This window comes from Rhinichthys klamathensis, unplaced genomic scaffold, assembly GCF_029890125.1.
Source record: "Rhinichthys klamathensis goyatoka isolate OS25496 unplaced genomic scaffold, OSU_Roscu_1.1 h1tg000184l_1, whole genome shotgun sequence".
NCBI lineage: Eukaryota > Metazoa > Chordata > Actinopteri > Cypriniformes > Leuciscidae > Rhinichthys > Rhinichthys klamathensis.
In genome coordinates this window covers 147,650-166,412 of record NW_026606712.1, presented here as the reverse complement: position 1 = coordinate 166,412, position 18,763 = coordinate 147,650, and the positions used below count along the sequence as shown (strand labels likewise).

The window sequence follows — 18,763 nt, the reverse complement described above, 5'->3', positions numbered from 1 at the left end:
TTTGGCAAATCTGGCTACAGAGTGAGATCTCATTTACTTTGAGAATTTGTGGTCATTGTTCTGTTTAGTAGTTCATACAGCGGTGAGGAAAAGGAGGATGAGCTGGTTAGACTGCAGGAAGTCTTGAGATTCATATTTAATTACTAGAGCTTATGTGTCTTCAATCCTCAACACACCTCAGGAATGTGTGTGTGTGTTTGCTCCATTAAAGTTTTCAATGAATATTCTTTTATAATAACACAAACGGATATTCAACATCATACATGTCTTTCGTGCATTTAAAAATAAACTATGTGGCATATATGTGATTCACCGTGACTTGACTTAATCTTCAGCCTATTCATGACACCTTGACCTGACGTGATAAACTGTGTTGTGTTTCCTGTATTGTGTACATGTTCTGGCTGTATGTTGCCGTGCCGGTACACGTTTAACAGTGCGGCAGGTGAAACCAGTCCGTCCTCATTTGTAACGGATCTCAGGTGTGTGTGTGTGTGTTTGGTGGAGTTGAATGAGAGGGAAATGTCTCACCGATGGCCAGCTGCCTGCCCCTCTCGCACACACACTGGAGGCCTGCCTGTTGGGTGAGATTTTCCACGGATGTGTGTGTGTGTTAGTGTCAATATGTGACCTGATAGATGATATGTTACTGTGCATGTCTTGTGTTGTGTTGGTGTGTGTTGTTTTATAGCAGCTGTTTTAGTCTGGCCTCAGAGAGCAGCTGCAGTGAGGTGTCTGGCACCCTGTGTTTTTGTCTGCCATTCTGGGTTTTCTCTCAGTCTTTTGGTTTTTCTTTCTCATAGTGGTCATTCCTCCATAAGGTTTTTTTTTTTTTAGTTAGAAGGAATATGTAGGCCTACTGGTTTTTTTGTGTGTGTGTCCTTTTTAGACTTTTTTAGGCTCATTGTGTTTGCTAGCGGAGCTATTATTTTGTTCTTTCTCTGAGGGGACTTTTAGAGAGCGGGAAAACACACACATACTGTACACACACACACACAGTCGAATGGACTTTCAGAGCTGCTGGTGGCTCCGGCGGGTTTCAACGTTGTTGGACTACATGGACTTTTTTTTAGGACTGTCAGAGACCTTAGAATTAGTTTTTTTGTTTGATGGAACAAAGGACTGAATGAAAAAAAGATGAAAATGAATTGAAAGATTAGATAAGACAGAAATCTGAGAGCTCTGATGGGGAAAAAGGCAAAAGTTTTGTGTGCCAGACGGGGATGAGGGCTGATGGGAGAGACTGCAGAAATGACAGTGATAAAGAAAGAGAAGGACCCAGAGGAATATGGATGGCAAAAAGAAAAACAAGCCTTTATTAAATCACACTACAGTTTAGGATTTATGTTTAGTTACACATTGAAAGGATTTTGTTTAACCTTTATAAGATCTTTGGTCATTTTCGACTGATTTCTTCCCCCTCCTCAATCTGAGTGATTGACAACTTGGTGACTTTTTTTGAGATGTAGCTACAATCTGAACAATCAACCTTTATTCAATGAGTCTAAGTGGGCTTTAAAAATTACAACTCTGACATTTTTTTAAATGGCCAATAGGCTTTAGTTACATTACAGCCAGGAAAAGGATATTATGCAAATGAGTAGCTGTTTGTATTAGAGGGTGGGACATACTCATTCTAGAGAGCATCTGATTGGACAGAACTCTGTGCAGTGCAGGATGAGTCATCCAGATTTACACTTAATTTTTCCTGAAGAAAAACAGTGTACATTTTAAATATGCTAAAAGGTGAAAAGGTAAAAGCCTCAACGCTAACAGGCATGGACTAAAAGCCACAGAACTCTCATTTTGATTTTATAGGGCATTTAAAAAGAGTAGAAATAAGCATAAGAGTGTGCGAGTGAGATAAAGAATAACTTTGGGAGCAGCAAACAGATACAGACAGGAAGGAGTGATAAAGAGGATGATAACTGAATGAATTAGAGAGAGAGAGAGAGAGAGAGAGAGAGAGAGAGAGAGAGAGAGAGAGAGAGAGAGAGAGAGAGAGAGGAGAGAGAGGAGAGAGAGGAGAGAGAGGAGAGAGAGGAGAGAGAGGAGAGAGAGAGAGAGAGAGAGAGCGAGAGAGAGCGAGAGCAAAAGAAAAGCAGCAGGGCCGGCCCACTCATATTGACAGAGAGCCGGAGTTTAGAGCTTGTCAGGAGATGACAGAGTGGAGAGAGAAAGAGAGAGAGCGAGAGAGAGGAGCTGAATGGTTCAGAAAGTGAAGGAATAGAAGAAAAAAGACTGAAGCAGAGTAAGAGGGGGAAAACTGATGCGTAAAAAAACTTGGATTTAATTCATTTTTCCATCCAGCAGCCGGCTTCCCTGGATCTACATCTTGCCAGCACTGCCACGTGCTTGCCACACACACACACACACACATAGTTCAGGGACTGCCAGGGGTATGTGGCTGCATCCTGGTTCGCTCTCATCTCTGGATATGCCTCTGTGGTTGTAACACTCGTCTGCGTGCGTGAGCATGGGATGTGCGGAGCTCATCGATGTGATATGGAACTATTAGTTTAACTCCAGAATCCTTTAAGAAAATTCACCAGCATGGATTAACAAAATATGAGGAGATTTGGGCATGTTCAACAGAAGCCACATCTGGAATTTCTCCTCTCTTTGGGGGAGAGGATGGACACATCTTTATTTTGACTTGTGGTTTTTAACATTTCCCTATCTCCTTTTGGCCAAATCTTAAAAAAAAAAAAATTTATGTAATGGTTTTTACCTTAATGGTTCTTTTGTGAATGCGACTCGTCCTCTTGTGAGCCCTTGCACACTCCCGTACGTGTTTTATGTGTGATGTGGTCAGCGGGTCAGGTGCCGTTGGTAATGCCCGCTGTGTGCCCGCGTGTAGAGGGTATGGAGTGGTGTTTTCGGGATGCGGTGGGGGTGGACTGCAGCTCTCCAGAACCTCGCTGTATCTGGGTGGCGGTTTTACACGGGGATACACCACAAATGAATGTTTCGAAAAATGACACTTCTGAAAGTACAAATGGCATCAGTGCCAGAAGAGCAATGCTGAGACGCTCACAGACCTGCAGGGTAAGCTGTTTTTATATATGTGTATGTTTGTGTGCGTGTGTGTGTGTGTGTGTGTGTGTGTAGAGATAGAAAAATAGCCTGATGTAGTTATTAAAAGGCTTGTGAAAAAACTTTTACCTTTCACCAAAAAAATAATACCCACAATATTTAAAATGGGGACAAAAATGCCATGAGTTTTGTTCTTTAAATATTTGTGCTGTGTGTGTGTTTTTTAATAAGGTTTGGGAAAGGTAAAAAAAAAAAAAAAGAGGTCAATTTCAGGGAACAACATTTTTATTGGCTAGAGCCAGGACATTAAGTTGTTATTTCTGACACTGTTTCTTACTTGCATTTATATCTCAGACTTTTTACCACAGAGATAGTGTAGTGGGAGGTCAGATACTCTAATTAGAAAGTAAAGGCACCAGATAAGGGGTTATAAAGACCCTTTGGGTGACTGTGTTGTTTGTGTGTGTGTTAAACTGAGTGGCTTTGCTTCAAGCACCTAGATTATAGGATATAGTTAGGGAATGTCTGTTGTATGGGAGTCTATTTGTGTCTGTGATTGTTCTGTCATGTGATCACACACTTTAAGAAGTTTGTAAGACATATTCTCTGGAATGCTAGGATGGAATGGGATATTCTTCAGAATTATACATACAGACAGCTGTCGGCCAGACACACTCTCATATGAGACAGTAACCCAAACCAAACTCAACCACTTTGAAATATGTGTGGTTGTGCTGCCCTTTCAGTTAGATTAACTATTCCAAATCCTCCTAAAAAAGCAAACTGCATCACCATGTTTGAATAACCATCATAATCCATTCAGAGGTGAAGCCTTCCATTCATTCCCATTGAAAAAAAGGAATTTGTATCTAGAACAACCTGATCTGTTAATAAAGGCGAGGAGCCATGTTGTTTCAATTAGACCTGCCTGTATTTAAATGAAGCTGCTGGGTTTCATTCAGATTTACTGTAGGACTTAATGCTCCAGTTTCCTTGTTCAGTGTCGTTCATCTGTGCGTTTCTTTTGGGTTATTCGGCTGAAACAGAAGGTTGCCAGGTGGTGTACTTTAGCAAGGCTGTGTTAAAATACACAAGCTCTGGAGGTGGATTGCAGGGTTACTGAACGTTTGGTCAGGATGGACTCTAGATGATACACACCACATTTTGTGTGAATCAGACCAATGACCTAAGACAAAAAAAGAAAAGAAAATTTAAAAATTTAAAATGGTGGACTCTGGGCAGGAAAATGTTTGAAGGTCTAAACAGGAATTTTAATCCCAGGACATCATTATAATTTATGTGTAAACGTACTCTTTATAGTACTACGTGTGGCCAATTGTCATAAAATTTGTTACACCGCCTTGTTATAACAATCTGCATATACATAGCAAATTTCAGAATGATCAACCCTTTGTATTTAAAATAATTGACTTCTGATTTTTTTTTTTTACCACTTTAACTCCACGCTAAATTTTAATTTCCTTGATCAAACAGTCGCAGAGTCACGAGTACTTTTCATTTATGGTGCCCCTACTGGTAGAATTTAACTAATAAGAATGTTAGTGCAAATACCTTTGGTTCTTGGACCCCTTATAAGTAAGTAGTCAGTTAGCAGACACGACCCTAAGTGATTTAACATAGACTTAAGGACGATCCCCCTGGATCAACCTGGGTTTGGTTGACTTGCTCGAGGGCACAATGGTGAAAGCTAATGTATCAGTTTTGAACCTGCAACCTTTCAGTCACCAGTTCAAATATTTACCACAATGGCATACCACTCCAGCAATGTAAAATTAGCTGATTCGAAGCATTGTTATGGTTAACTAAAACTGTTATTTTATGAAATAAAACTGAAATAAAATTTCATCCATGATATGCATCACAGTAATTCCAGATGTCTATTTAGTACATTATATGGTCATCTTATGCTTACAAGCATGTAGTAGAGTGTAAAAATATGAGAAAATATGAAATATTAAAACCGTACCCTGCTTGATACAAGTACATTCATTCATATTCCCTGCAGTTCTGTTTATTTTTTTAGTCGTGGATTCAAACATTGCTGTAAAGGTGGAAAACCCTGTTTAACGGAGTTCCAGCGGAACTGAAAGAGCTGACAGACAGGTTTAAACACACACATACACACACACACCTCTTCTCAGTCGTGTGTGTGTGTGTGTGTGTGTGTGTGTGTGTGTGTGTGTGTGTTGCAGTCATAGGGCAGGGTGTCAGGGATTAAACACTCAACATTAATTACGCTCAACTTTTCAGCAGGATCACCCACTCAGCTGTTTGGAGTGTATTGTTTCTGGCGACTGTCTGTGAGCATGTGTACGTAGCATAGCCTGCCAATAGAGGACTCGAGACATAATAAAACACTCATCAAATGAGGTATTTGAGGACATTAAGCTATATACATTCATAAGTCAATGTCCACATTAAGTTTCCCATTCTTTCCCTGATTTATGACCAAATTACCCTGAATCAACGCTAGAAACACATCACCACCAGAGAAAAATGTGTCGGGTGTGTGTTAACCCATCATCAGCTGGTCATAAACTATGACCTCAGCCTAACTTCTAGCCTGAATGAATGTTGGATGTTAAGCAGAAGTCATCAGAGGACTTTCTAGTGCACAACACTACTATGATTTTAACAGGTGAAGCAGATAGTTTGATATTTTCATTTATGAAATACATTTGTCTTTTTTCCATTTAAAAATATCTTACGATAAGATAGACATTTACTTTAGATGTAAAATTGAATAAGATATTAGTACTTCAGAGCTTATGTCCAGAATTATATGAATAAAACAAAATAATAATAAAAATCCCCAATGGTCTGTAAAAAAATAAACTTAATTCAAGATATATTCCCTATTACCAAGATATTATTTTATATTTACCTAATATCTTAAATTGTGTTGCTTCTCAAGTAAATCACATATTTTTACTGGACAATGGGACAAAAAAAAATATTAATTTGGACATCATTGGATCTTTGTACATCTTCTGGCTTGCAACATGTCAGTGAACTTGTCAAAACCTTGATGATTTAAAGGGATAGTTCACCCAAAAATTAAAATTAGCCCATGATTTTCTCACCCTCAAGCCACCCTAGGTGTATATGACATTCTTCTTTCAGACGAATACAACCGGAGTTATATTAAAAAATGTCCTGACTCTTCCAAGCTTTAATAATAATTAATAATAATTCATTACATATAGCGCTTTTCTAGGCACTCAAAGCGCTCCACATGGAAGGGGGAATCTCCTCAACCACCACCAATGTGCAGCATCCACTTGGATGATGCGACGGCAGCCATAGTGCGCCAGAACGCCCACCACACACCAGCTTACTGGTGGAGAGGAGACAGAGTGATGAGGCCAATCAGTGTATATATATATATGGGGCTTATTAGGAGGCCATGATGGACAGAGGCCACTGGGCAAATTTGGCCAGGATGCCGGGATTTTTAATGACCACAGAGAGTCAGGACCTCGGTTTAACGTCTCATCCGAAGGACGGTGCTCTTTGACAGTATAGTGTCCCCATCACTATTGGGGTGTTAGGACCCACACAGACCACAGGGTGAGCACCCCCTGCTGGCCTCACTAACACCTCTTCCAGCAGCAACCTGGTTTTCTCAGAAGGTCTCCCATCCAGGTACTAACCAGGCTCAGCCCTGCTTAGCTTCAGTGGGCAACCAGTCTTGGGCTTATCAGGATGATAAGCTTTATAATGCCAGTGAATGGCCGTTTATGTTTTGAAGTCCATAAAATGCATCCATCCATGATAAAAGTGCTCCACATGGCTCTGGGGGGTTAATAAAGGCGTTCATGTAAGAAAAATATCCATTCCACATTTAAAACTTTATCGACTAAAATAACTAGCTTCCGGCAGACGGCCTACGCAAGTCGACTTACGCCAAAAGAGTAACACTTGACCCGATGTATGACGTGGGATGTAGGAGTAGCGTAAGCTTTGACGCCTCTCGCGATTCAAACAAACAGGGCTGGGCGACAAACTCAAGCTCCTCCGAAATTTCTCTTAAAAAAATTGTGAATAGTTTTATGTTTTGCTCTATCATCGGCACTCCCGCGTTCGTCAATGCGTCAGGTCAAGTGTTACTCTTTCGCCGTAAATCGATGCGTACGGCCGTCTGCCGGGAGCTAGTTATTTTAGTTGATAAAGTTTTAGCCGTGTGGATTATTTTTATCATGGATGGATGCACTTTTATCATGGATGGATGCACTTTTATCATGGATAGATGCACTTTTATGGACTTCAAATAAGAAACCGGCCATTCACTACCATTATAAAGCTTGGAAGAGCCAGGACATTTTTTAATATAACTCCGATTGTATTCGTCTGAAAGAAGAATGTCATATACACCTTGGGGGTGAGTAAGTCATGGGCTAATTTTCATTTTTTGGGTGAACTTTCCCTTTAATAGGGGATGTTCTTGTTCTTGGAGAACATTGGAGGTCTCTCTGACGTCAAAGAGATGACTTGTTTGAGTTTAGTATTTGGTTTCCCTGGAAAATCATGTTTCCAATCCATTAGAAAGTTACTGATGAAGAAACATACATGACAAAAAACAGAATGTGGAGGAAAAGTTGAATGCTTTAATTGGTTGGACATTACTGGACCAACATGTGTGCATGTGTTTGTGTGTACACTTGTGTGTTTTGGGGGGGGTAATAACAGGGTTTGGTATTCTCAGTGCCGGGAGGAACCTTGTGGTCGAAACCTGCGTGTTGGAGCCTGTTGGAGACTCTCTTTCTCTTTCTAAGGCTAGCCTTTCCGTCTCTGTCTGAACATGTCCTGACTTAACAGTAAATGTTATGGAATTCACACATGCCCCTGTACATTCATTCTGTCACTTACACAGCCTTATTGTGTCTTTCACTTTTATTTGTCTCTCTAATCCATTGAGCAGGCCCACGCGCGCTTGAACTCTGCAAAAAGCTCTGAAGAATTTAAGTGGAGAAAGACAAGTCTCTTAATATATTTGCAATATCTATGCAAATTAGCTTCTCAAGTAAATGTATTAGGGCCTTATTAGGGCCCAAGCACCGATGGTGAGAGGACCCTATTGTTTTAAATATTTGTAAACTCTTGTGTTTGTTCATTAAATGGTTTTGATTGTTTTCAGTCATCAATACGACACCTCAGCTCTGTTTAATGTGAAGTGGACAGATCCATAATTCCAAAAATATTTTCAAAAAATCACTGCAGAAAATGTGCGAAATGTCTTTTCACTCCCTCCTTCTTTCCTTCTCAAAATACTAGAGGGATAATTCACCCAATATAAATTGAGTGGTTCCAAACCTGTATGAATTTCTTCCATAAAACAGTTATAGAAATTAGAAGTTTAGCAGAATGTTGTTGCTGCTCTTGTGAGTCCAAAACTTTGGTCCAAGTGAGTCCAAAAATTGGTCATTCAATGGAATGGATTGGAATTGAGGTCTGTATTCACCGAAAATTGTGACTAAAAATGACTTGGCCATTTTCACTGTATAGAAAAGTACAGTTTGAACATTCTGCCTAATTTCTCCTTTTTTGTTCCACGGAGAAAGTACATTCATTCAGCTTTTGAAGACATGAGGGTGAGAAGGTTCATTTCTGGGTGAACTATCCATTTTAATAAGGGAAAAGCAAATGAAATAAAAACATTACATCATTCCACACAATATGCGGGACTGTTTGAAAAGGAGTGTTACCGTTTGTCTATTTGTGTGTGTTCATGCGTGCAAGTTGGTAAGAATGCAAGTGAAAGAGAGAAGGTTCAGACATAAGCCCAGCCAAATGAAAACAGCGTGTGAGACAGAAATAGAGTGAGAAACAGAGAGGGGGTGAGCTTGCGGTCGGTGTCAGGACCGCTGGATTATAGACTAGGACTTCTGCTGAGTGCAGAGAGAAGTGAGGAGTAACGGGAGGTGAAGAGCAGAGATTTGAGAAGTACATGTCTGCTGCTTTGTATAAAATAAGTTGGAAACAACGACAAGAAAAAAAATCCCCTTCTGTTTATATATATATATATGTATATGGCGACTGGCACCGTCCTTGGGGAACTTCCTGCTCTAACCAGATACTTCCTGTTATAGTAAAACCACAGGGCTGGTGAGGTTGTTGATTTTAGGTTGGAGAGGAAAGAGGTATTTTCTTGCAAAATTAGGGGAATGATGATGTCACCTTTTAAATAAAACTCCACCAAATACCTCTTTCGTCCTAGTAATCAAAGGATTATTTGATTTGATTTCTGTACAGATCCTTGGCCTTTATCCCTACTATCTAATAAGAAATGTTCCTGTTAGTGGCCTCTAAGAATTCCTTAGAGAATGTTGGCATCACAAAAATGACATCATGGTTCCCACATGTGAAATGTCTCCCTTGCCCCTCCCCCTTTTAGTTACTTTTCCTCACATACCCACGTCTTGTTTGTACAGGTGGCGTAAGTAGACTGACAGTTGGGATGGTCATTTGGAACAACAGGGTGTTATTTCTTGCAATTATCTGCCAAGGGCATTCACCAATTATCACATTAAATGTGATGTGTTCATCAACACAGATGCATTTCATTTACACTTATGCATTTGGCAGACATTTTTTATCCAACACGACTTACATTTCTCTCAAGTTATACTTTTACATTTGATCAGTTCTTGCTTTTCCTGGGAATCAAACCCTTGACCTTGTCGTTGCTAGTGCCATGCACTACTGTTTGAGCTACAGGAGAGCTTTTGATTTTCATAGATTTTCTATGTGACGTAATCCCAATGGAATAGTAGTTTTGGACTGCGTGTATCAATGGCGAATGTCTAAATTCAAATATCTCTCTGTGTTTCCTCCAGGCAAAGGGGTGGAGAGATGGGACCTCTTCATCCAGTGAGAACCCTCGGCCAGTGGTCAGGAGCGGGGCAGATGGGTTGGGCATGTCCTGGCAGGGTCCACGTACACTGGTGCTCCAAAAGAACTCTCAGGGCTTTGGTTTTACGCTACGTCACTTCATCGTTTACCCGCCAGAGTCTGCCCTGCACACCAGTTTCAAGGTGAGGAGGATGCCTGCCAACTATCACAATATCAAGCCCTGACTAATCAATCATTCAACAACTGAAATAAGACATCTAATATGATACAAAACTCAACAAACTGTCTCTGTCTCTTAACTAGGGGTGCAACGGTACACGGTAAAATCCCGGACCGTTCGGTCAGCCCTGCACGGGACAATCTACCCTCGTGTCCCGCGGGACTTCGGTTTTGCCATTGAGTTCGCGCTGATCCTTTTAGTTTTTGCTTTAAACCTTGTTTATACTCGACGCGTCCGCACGAGCGCGAGTCTCCACTGACTGCGCGCGCACCTCTTCAAACGGCCGAGGCGTTTATACTTGACGCGCTCGCCGTTGTGCTATTCTGTGAAACGACAGGGGGCGACCTGTCGAGGAGTAATTTTCCTCTTAACCACCAGGAATCAGCAGTGAAGAAGTAGTTTGCCGTTTATTAGTAGTTTATTAATTGCTGATTCATAAAAGAGTAATAAATGCAGTAGGTTTATTGTAGCCTACTTTCACTGCATGTAAACTAGTTAAACAATTGAAGCCTGAGTGTTTAAACCTTAATTTCATCAGCAGGGCTTACTTCTGCTATTGTAGGCTTATTTTGTAAATGTAACCAATTACTTTAGACAAGTGCAAACTGGGTGCTTAATGCAAATGTGTTCCTATTCACAAAATGAGAGGCTTTTATGGTCGCCCATCAATGCAAATGTCTCTGTGTATAGAAGGATCATAAACATGCTGGTACAGACGTACCAGTTCGGCCTGATTCGGCTCGAAGTCGTTCATCTTCACAGAAACACAGAAAGATAACCGGTGCATTGGGATTCCATACACATTGATGTTCTTCCTACTGTGACATTCTGTTTATGCTCATAAGAAAAATAAAACATATTTTTGGGATGAAATAGCAGTCTCTTTCTGCACAAAACATGTACCGAAACCGAACCGAGACCGTGGCCCAAAAACCGAGGTACGGACCGTACCGTGGGCTATCTGTACCGTTGCACCCCTACTCTTAACTACAAACAGTAGTTAAGTAGTGCTCATTCAGCCTTCGAGGCCTTCTATCTTAAAAAAAAAAATAAAGTTCTTATAAAGAAACTTCTTATGAAGAACCATTTGCAATATCAGGGCTTAATAAATATTCTGGTATCAAATTTTTGAAACTTTAAAAAGACACATTTTTGGCATCAGAATCTAAAACCCCTTTTTATTTTTAAGGGTTTAAGCCACACTTGCAATTGTGGTTGGACTTGACCTCAGAGACCTCAGAGCCAGACTTGCATCATTTTTCCTTTGGTCTTTTTTTCTCTTTAGAAAAAGATGCTAAAGAAGCAGGGAGAGATACAGTGTAATCTACTAATGAACTTAAAAAAAGGGACAGCTTATACAAAGAAAGCCATGAGATGCCTAATCGTGTTTGGTCACATGACATCTGATTGTTGGAACTACTTTTTCATGCTGTAAAATGTAGATATGTGCAGTTATTAACTTTTAATTATTTTGTTTTCAATTATCAAAAGCCATTTACCTTGTTGATGTAGCCTAATATAGCCTGATTCAGTCATATAAAATACTTTTTCAATAAAACCAGTTGGTTTTAATATTACTGCTCGAAACAAACGGTGCTCTGCTGTTTTACGGTGCACTACTATGTGTCTTATTAAATGTTGTAAATGCAGTGGACATAAAGTGTCTTTGTCATTTTTATGTTATAAACAGGGCATATACTCTGGTTCAATAGTTTGGGGTCAGTAAGATTTTCTTTTTGAGAAATTAATACTTTCATTCAGCAAGCATGCATTAAATTGATCAAAAGTGACAGTAAAGGCATTTATAATGTTACAAAAGATTTCAGTTACAAATAAACGCTGTTCTTTTGAACTTCTGGAAAATAAATGTATCATGGTTTCCACAAAAATATTAAGCAACAGGATTCTGAAGGATCATGTGACAGTGAAGACTGGGGTGATGATGCTGAAAATTCAGCTTGGCCATCACAGGAATAAATTACATTTTAAAATATATTACAATAGAAAACAGTTATTTTAAATTGTAATAATATTTCACAATATTCACTGTTTTTACTGTATTTTTGATAAACCAAACTTTTGATCGGTAGTGTATATTATTGAGAGCGGGCTATAGATGTTTGAATGGTGTGTGTGTGTGTGTGTGTACATGATGATGGAGAAACAAAGCCCCATTATGATTGGTCTATATGGCATCTCTTCTCTGAGCAGCTGCTGTTTGCTTTTCTTAGTCAAAAGGCCTATTTTGTGTTTGACTGGTACCACACGCACTCTGAGCTGGGCCGTACCAGGGCTGCTGGGACAATGTGTTCTGGTCCATTCTGTTCTTCACTGTTCCCAGTGTCCACATGGTCACATGACTGTGTGACTCTCTCCATCTGTCACCACATCACCTTCTAGTTAATGCACACGTGGACTTACATTTTGATCTGTGGGTTGGATGCTGATTATAAACTTTAAAGTTGTGGTCACTGTCCGTCACAGTCCCTACTCATCTGTTTGCCCCCCCGTCTGTCTTTTTCCCGGCACGGCAAAGCCTCAGTATTGTGTGAGTTTGTTAGGAATGAGCCCAGTCAGCGCAGACTAAACATTGGGCTGCCCACTTTAAACTGCCTGATCAGCGTTGCACGTGTGTGTGTCATTTGAGCCTCTGGTTTGCAGTCTGGTTATTTTGTGAAGGTTGTGCATGTGTGTTATCTAAACTGTGTCTGTTGTAAATAATGATTCACAATGAATATTATGAATACTATGTCATTTCCAGCACAGATGGAAAGATGAATGTGGTTGCGGCTCTTCTTGAGACCTTGCGTTTATGTGTGTTTGTGGCTAAAAGCAGCAAATTCACTGCTAGAGGGGTCCATATTCCCAGTGCTGACCTCTAGTGCTGAGACAGAGTCAGGGCTGATATCACTGTGGTTCATTTAGACTCTGTTACTCTGTATAAAAATAATGTAGATGTGCAGACTCAGTCCTCATCCTCAGTCATTGTAATTGCATGGAAATGAGTCAGTAACCAGCATATTTGTTCAAAATGTCTCTCTTTGCCTTCTAAGAAAGGCATATTGTTTTTTTAAATGTGACACAAGGATGAGTAAACAATGACAAAATTGAAATTTCTGAGTGAAACTAAAACTTTTAAAAAGCTCGATGAACACTTCTTGTTAAATACTCCAAGACTCCACTATCATTTCTATTATATGATTACTTTAAGTACTTATTACAGAGGATAATACCTCACTTAAGTATTGTGTCTTTTGTAAATTACTATTAAATCATTTAAGTTTAAGGCTGTCTAGTTATTTTGCAATGATCTAACTCTCCTCTTATTGTTTCCTGTTAGGATGAAGAAAATGGGAATGGAAAGGGTGAGTCTATCTTTTATATTTCTTTGTTTTTAAAAAGTCTCATTCACATTGTGTGAATTGCAGTCATTTCAATTTCTTATCATTTTGAAGATGAGTGACAAATCATCTTCAAATTATGAGTTGACTAAACTTGGCGTCACTTGATGAACACTTTGTTTTTCTCATTCTTCTTACATATATTATCATCTCTCAGTGATTGATCTGAGATTAAATTGTGGCATACGCAATTTAGTGTCACATGGTCAACGATCAGGGAATTTTGTTTCATTGCACCCCCTAGAGCAAGTTTCCATTCATGCACACTAAAGTTGCCCATCTGCATTCAAATCAGTCTGGTTTAAGCAGGGTTACAGGAATGAGCACAACTGATATGAGATATATATCATATCATTTGCAAGTTCTGTCATATGAAAAATGTTAAATCATTTCCATATCAAACAAAACAGATATCATATCGCAGTACTATATACCAATGTACTTGTACATGGAAACAGATTTAATAGAAATATGTCCAGATATCCAGTTTTTGATCATTTTCATGGCGCCCAGAATATTTTGTTGTATATTATCTGAACATGCAATATATTAAAAGAAAGATCAGAGCCTCTGCTTTAAAAAAAAAGTTTTATTCTAGCTTCATGCAAATTTGTTTTACCAACACTTTAATGTAGGTAAGTTTCATTTAAAAAAAGGGAACATTTTGAACAAAAAGCTTAGAAAATCACTTTTTTTCCCCAATGACAGCAATGTGCATAAGCAATGCTTTTATCGCTTGTTTCTACTCCTTTTTTGCCTGTGTTTTTTTGATCCGGAGATTCTCTACTCTTTCAGAAGATGCGTAATAGCGCGTAATAGCGCCCATAACACTGAAAATGAGGAAAGCCAGAAAATTCAGTCTCATAAATGATGGACAATTCAGTCCATTGTAGAGAGAGAGTTCATTTATTTGAAGGAATTATTTAAATAAATAAAAAAAGGTTTGAATGAATGACTCACTCATAAATACTTCACCTGTTTCATTACTGGATGAATCAACGTCCAGAAAATGAATCTCTGGAAGTAACGATTTAATGACAAATAAAAAAGAATTAACAGTAATTTCTCACCCCTTTTTGGTGTAAATGGTGTTTTTGATACAATCTTTATTTTGAAGCGTCAAGTTACTTTTACAAGGTGATTTATTCTATTTTGATCGCCACCACCATTGTTTATATCCAAACTATAAACTTATACCCCAGTACTTCTGCGATAATTTTAATTATTGTAACAGAAATAATGATACTGTGGTTGAAAAGACTGTTTGTGAAGCTGTTTCATACCTGTATGTGACAACTGCTCTCTCGGGTCAGCGGAAAATTTGAATGTTCCACTGTGATTGTACTTGTCAAAAGGTTTAATAGACACAGCCGAATCATTGTCATTTAGGAATAAGATCGCGGGGGTGTTTTAATTTAGATCACAATCATTTAACGATGAATCGTGCAGCACTACTTACACATATAGAGGTACACACACACACACACACACACACACACACACACACACACACACGCATGCATCTACACAGATTTGTGAAATGAAAGCTGCTTTTGACAGATCATCTGATGAAATAAGACAAGTATTGATACTACAGAAAGCCCCAAAGTTACTAGATAAGTTTAGTATTACTACGTCAACCTGTTTGTTGACTGTAACTGTCTGTCCTCATCTTATCATGTCATCATGATGAGGACACTGGCATCAGAGCAAAACACATTCCTCAGTGCCAATCTATACATCTGTGTATGTGTTTTTGTGTCTCTGTACAGTGAAGTCTATAGTAAAACGATTTATTTTTTGCACACCTAATCTTTTTAGTTTTCAAATAAGGCAACATGGTTTATTTCTTTAAAAAAAAAAAAAAAAAACAACATTACTGTGAATTTAAATTAACAAAAGTAAGTATTAAAAAAAAGTAAATTAGTGTCAAAGACAAATATCCCTAATTGGAGGTGATCCAAAGAGCATCGAGCTTCAATGGAAGAGCATCTAACTGTCTTTATAAAGTGTCAAATGATTAATCTCTACTTATTTAATTAGTGACCTTGAGATAGTCAAAATCTGAAATATTTTGTGCTCATTTTACATCATAATGGTCATCAATATTTTAAAAATGTACATAATCTTTGCTCATTTTCATTAGATTTATTAGATTTTCTTAGACTTTTTTACAGGGTCGTATTTAGAGCCACTGTTGTGTCTTCTGTTTTTGTACAAACTATGAATTTACTATGCGCTATGTATTTGTCTATGGTTGTGAACAGGGTTGTGTTTGTGTTTCGTGCAGGGCTTCATCGGAGTTGTCTGGAGCCCATGGACACCATCTTCGTTAAGAATGTGAGGGAGAAAGGCCCGGCCCACCAGGCCGGCTTGTGTACAGGTAAAATAGAGAAGAAAACTGTGTGTGTGCAGCTGAAATTATATGTTCATAGAAACGACATGACATCAGACTAATGGCCTGTTCACACAAATGTTTGGTATGAATTTTAATTTCAATGAATAGCTGTTAATGTGTCTGTTCAGAGTCAGACTGATAAAAAAAAAAAAAAAAAAAAAAAAAAATTATGAAGAGGGGTTGTAATTTCCATCTAACTATGATTTGGACATTGTAAATGTTAACCAGTGTTTTGTTTTATGTTGAATGGATATGAGTGTAACTGTATGGTGGACTGTAATTGGTGGTATGTGTGTTGTCCTGCTCTCTCGATTGTCCAAAACAATCTTTTTCTAAGAGAGACCAAATAGATTCAACTAAACTATAAAGAAAACTGGCCAAGCAATAAGATTCTCATTTTTGTTCACATGCCCAGAGCCGCTGGTGTTACATAAAACAAAGACTTGGTGGCCCTCATGAACAGACTTATTTATTAAGAGATGGTGAATAGCAGAGGAAGAATCCAGATCTGGCTCTCTTGTGTCTGTACTCTTGTATTTGTTGTTGTATTTTAAACATAACAGCAAATACAAATTCAGTATGAAAATCTGAATGGCTCCTTGAAAACTTTTCTTCTCTGTGACAAGCGAGTGCCGGAAACAAGAATTTGCATAATTTTTCGTGTACCTGTGTAACCAAGGTATTTTTGCTTTTCTATAAGCACCATCTATTGTCAGAGAAAGAATTTGCAATTTCAATCAGTTGAAATGTTTTTTTTTTTTTTTTTTTTTTTACACATTGGTCTGAACAGACACATCGCATATTGGACCAAATTCATGTTGGAGTGAGAAGGCCTTGAGTTTTTCAGTTTCACTAAGTTAACTAGCAAACCTCACATAACCCTGAAATTCAATGGAAAGTCAAGATAACTATGTTGTTGACGGTTTCAGTTCTGAAGAGTTTTTAATCCACAGTTTACACATGTATGATTGTGTTTGGTGTGCGTGTGTGTGTGTACACGGCTTTGAGTGCATAATGATTTTAGCTTTGATTATACCCACCCGGTGCACTCGTGTGCACACATATGTGATCTCTTGTTATGACTTGCCCATTTAACGCGATGATGATCTGTTTCTTCTTTAGCACCTGTCACAGATTCACAGGAATGTGTCTTATTATGTCACTATACTAAGACATTTTTGAAGTGCTGCTTGGTCATGCTTCCTGTGACTAAACATGGATGGTCCACTTTACTCTCACTGTGTTCAGACAAACCGAGAGAGCTTTCATGCAAGAGTGTAGTATGTTTACCATATTTGTTGCAAGTATCTATTCTCCTATAAACGCATGATCTCTGATAGATTAATATAGCCTCACTAATTTCAGACACATTATAATGAGATTTCCAAGGAGCCCGTGCACATCTTCCATGTCAACACAGGCAATGAATGCAACAGATCATGCTCTACCTCTGATTATTGTATTTTAACATGATTGGTAATGGGAGGCTCAACCTCTATTGACTCCTCCGACGGACCGCCGCTGGTTGAGTTGATCCCATAACCTAACCCTGACATGAACCCAAAACACACCCGTCATCTAAGGAAAACAGAGTGAACACATGGAATGAGTCTACTTAATCTTTATTATTCAAACAGACTGCACACTCTCTCTATGTAAAGAATGTTGCAACGTTTGCTTTTGAAAAAGAAACTTTAAAAACACTAAGCCCAATTATAAAATGATTAATAAATTATACTTTTGTATAATTTATTAGTAAAAGTAGTAAATAAATACTTTTGTTGATGACACTAATAGCAAAATGTGCAATATTGTTCAAATGTTTGGGTTTTTGAAAGTAGTTTATGCTCAACTAGGCTGCATTTAATTGATCAAAAATACAGTGAAAACTGTAATATTGTCAAATAGGAGTAAATTTAACTATTTTACTAAATTTTATAGTATTTATTCCTGTGATGTCAAAGCTGAATTTTCAGCATCATTACTCCAGTCTTCAGTGTCACATGATTCTTCAGAAATCATTCTAATATGATGATTTTCTGCTCAAGAAACATTATTATTATTATTATTATTATCAATGTTGAAAACAATTGCGCTGCTTAATTCTTTTTGTAGAAACAGTGATACAGGATTCTTTGATAAATAAAAAGTTCAAAAGAACAGCATTTATTTGAAATACAAATCTTTTGCTAAATTATATGAATTTTTATATGAAAACTTACTGAACTTAAAACATTTGAACAGTTACGTATTTGCTAATGTGTGAGTAGTGTTGGTTGTTTTGGTATTAAGTGAATTTAATAATATTACTGTTTCTGCAAAATGACATCCAGTATAATGGAACACATTTCTGGTTTATAAGGGGTACTTGAGCCTTATTGGTGGCTATGCACATTAGACAAAAAAAAAAAAAAAGGTTGGAAAACCCTGCTTTAAATGTTTGCCATATAAGTGTGTTTTTGTGTGTGAATTTGCAGGAGACAGGCTGGTTAAAGTAAATGGAGAGAGTGTGCTGGGTAAAACGTACTCGCAGGTCATTGCACTGATTCAGAACAGGTGAGCTCCTCAAGTCAAACAGCATCAAATAATCCATTCAAAATCAAAAAAAGTTCATTCCACTTTGTTGCACGAGCTAATGAAAATGAGGTTTTCTACAGCTATCCAGAACTAGCCTGGGAAGTAAATGCATATGATGTCTTGATCTACAACATTGTTTAAATGGTTGAGTTTAAAGTTGAACGAACAGAACATAACTAAACGTTTACACATGAGTCTTGTTCATGTGTGAATTTGTGACATACTGCTTGTTTTATGTAGCAGGATGACCTCAGGCAG

The 18,763-nt window shown here is 38.3% G+C and overlaps 1 protein-coding gene across 3 annotated transcripts in view; it reads left to right on the top strand.

Annotated features, from left to right (window-relative positions):
• arhgap23a (Rho GTPase activating protein 23a) overlaps positions 1 to 18,763 on the top strand; it is a 76,930-nt gene that overhangs the window by 38,452 nt on the left and 19,715 nt on the right. For 2 of the 3 annotated variants that reach the window (XM_056261597.1, XM_056261596.1), the window contains exons 2-5: positions 9,894 to 10,091; positions 13,470 to 13,494; positions 15,821 to 15,913; positions 18,406 to 18,484. In XM_056261597.1, the coding sequence (XP_056117572.1) occupies positions 9,894 to 10,091; positions 13,470 to 13,494; positions 15,821 to 15,913; positions 18,406 to 18,484 (395 nt within the window). Of the gene's footprint in view, positions 1 to 2,718; positions 3,049 to 9,893; positions 10,092 to 13,469; positions 13,495 to 15,820; positions 15,914 to 18,405; positions 18,485 to 18,763 lie in introns of those variants that run through there. The other variant, XM_056261595.1, reaches the window with a different exon arrangement.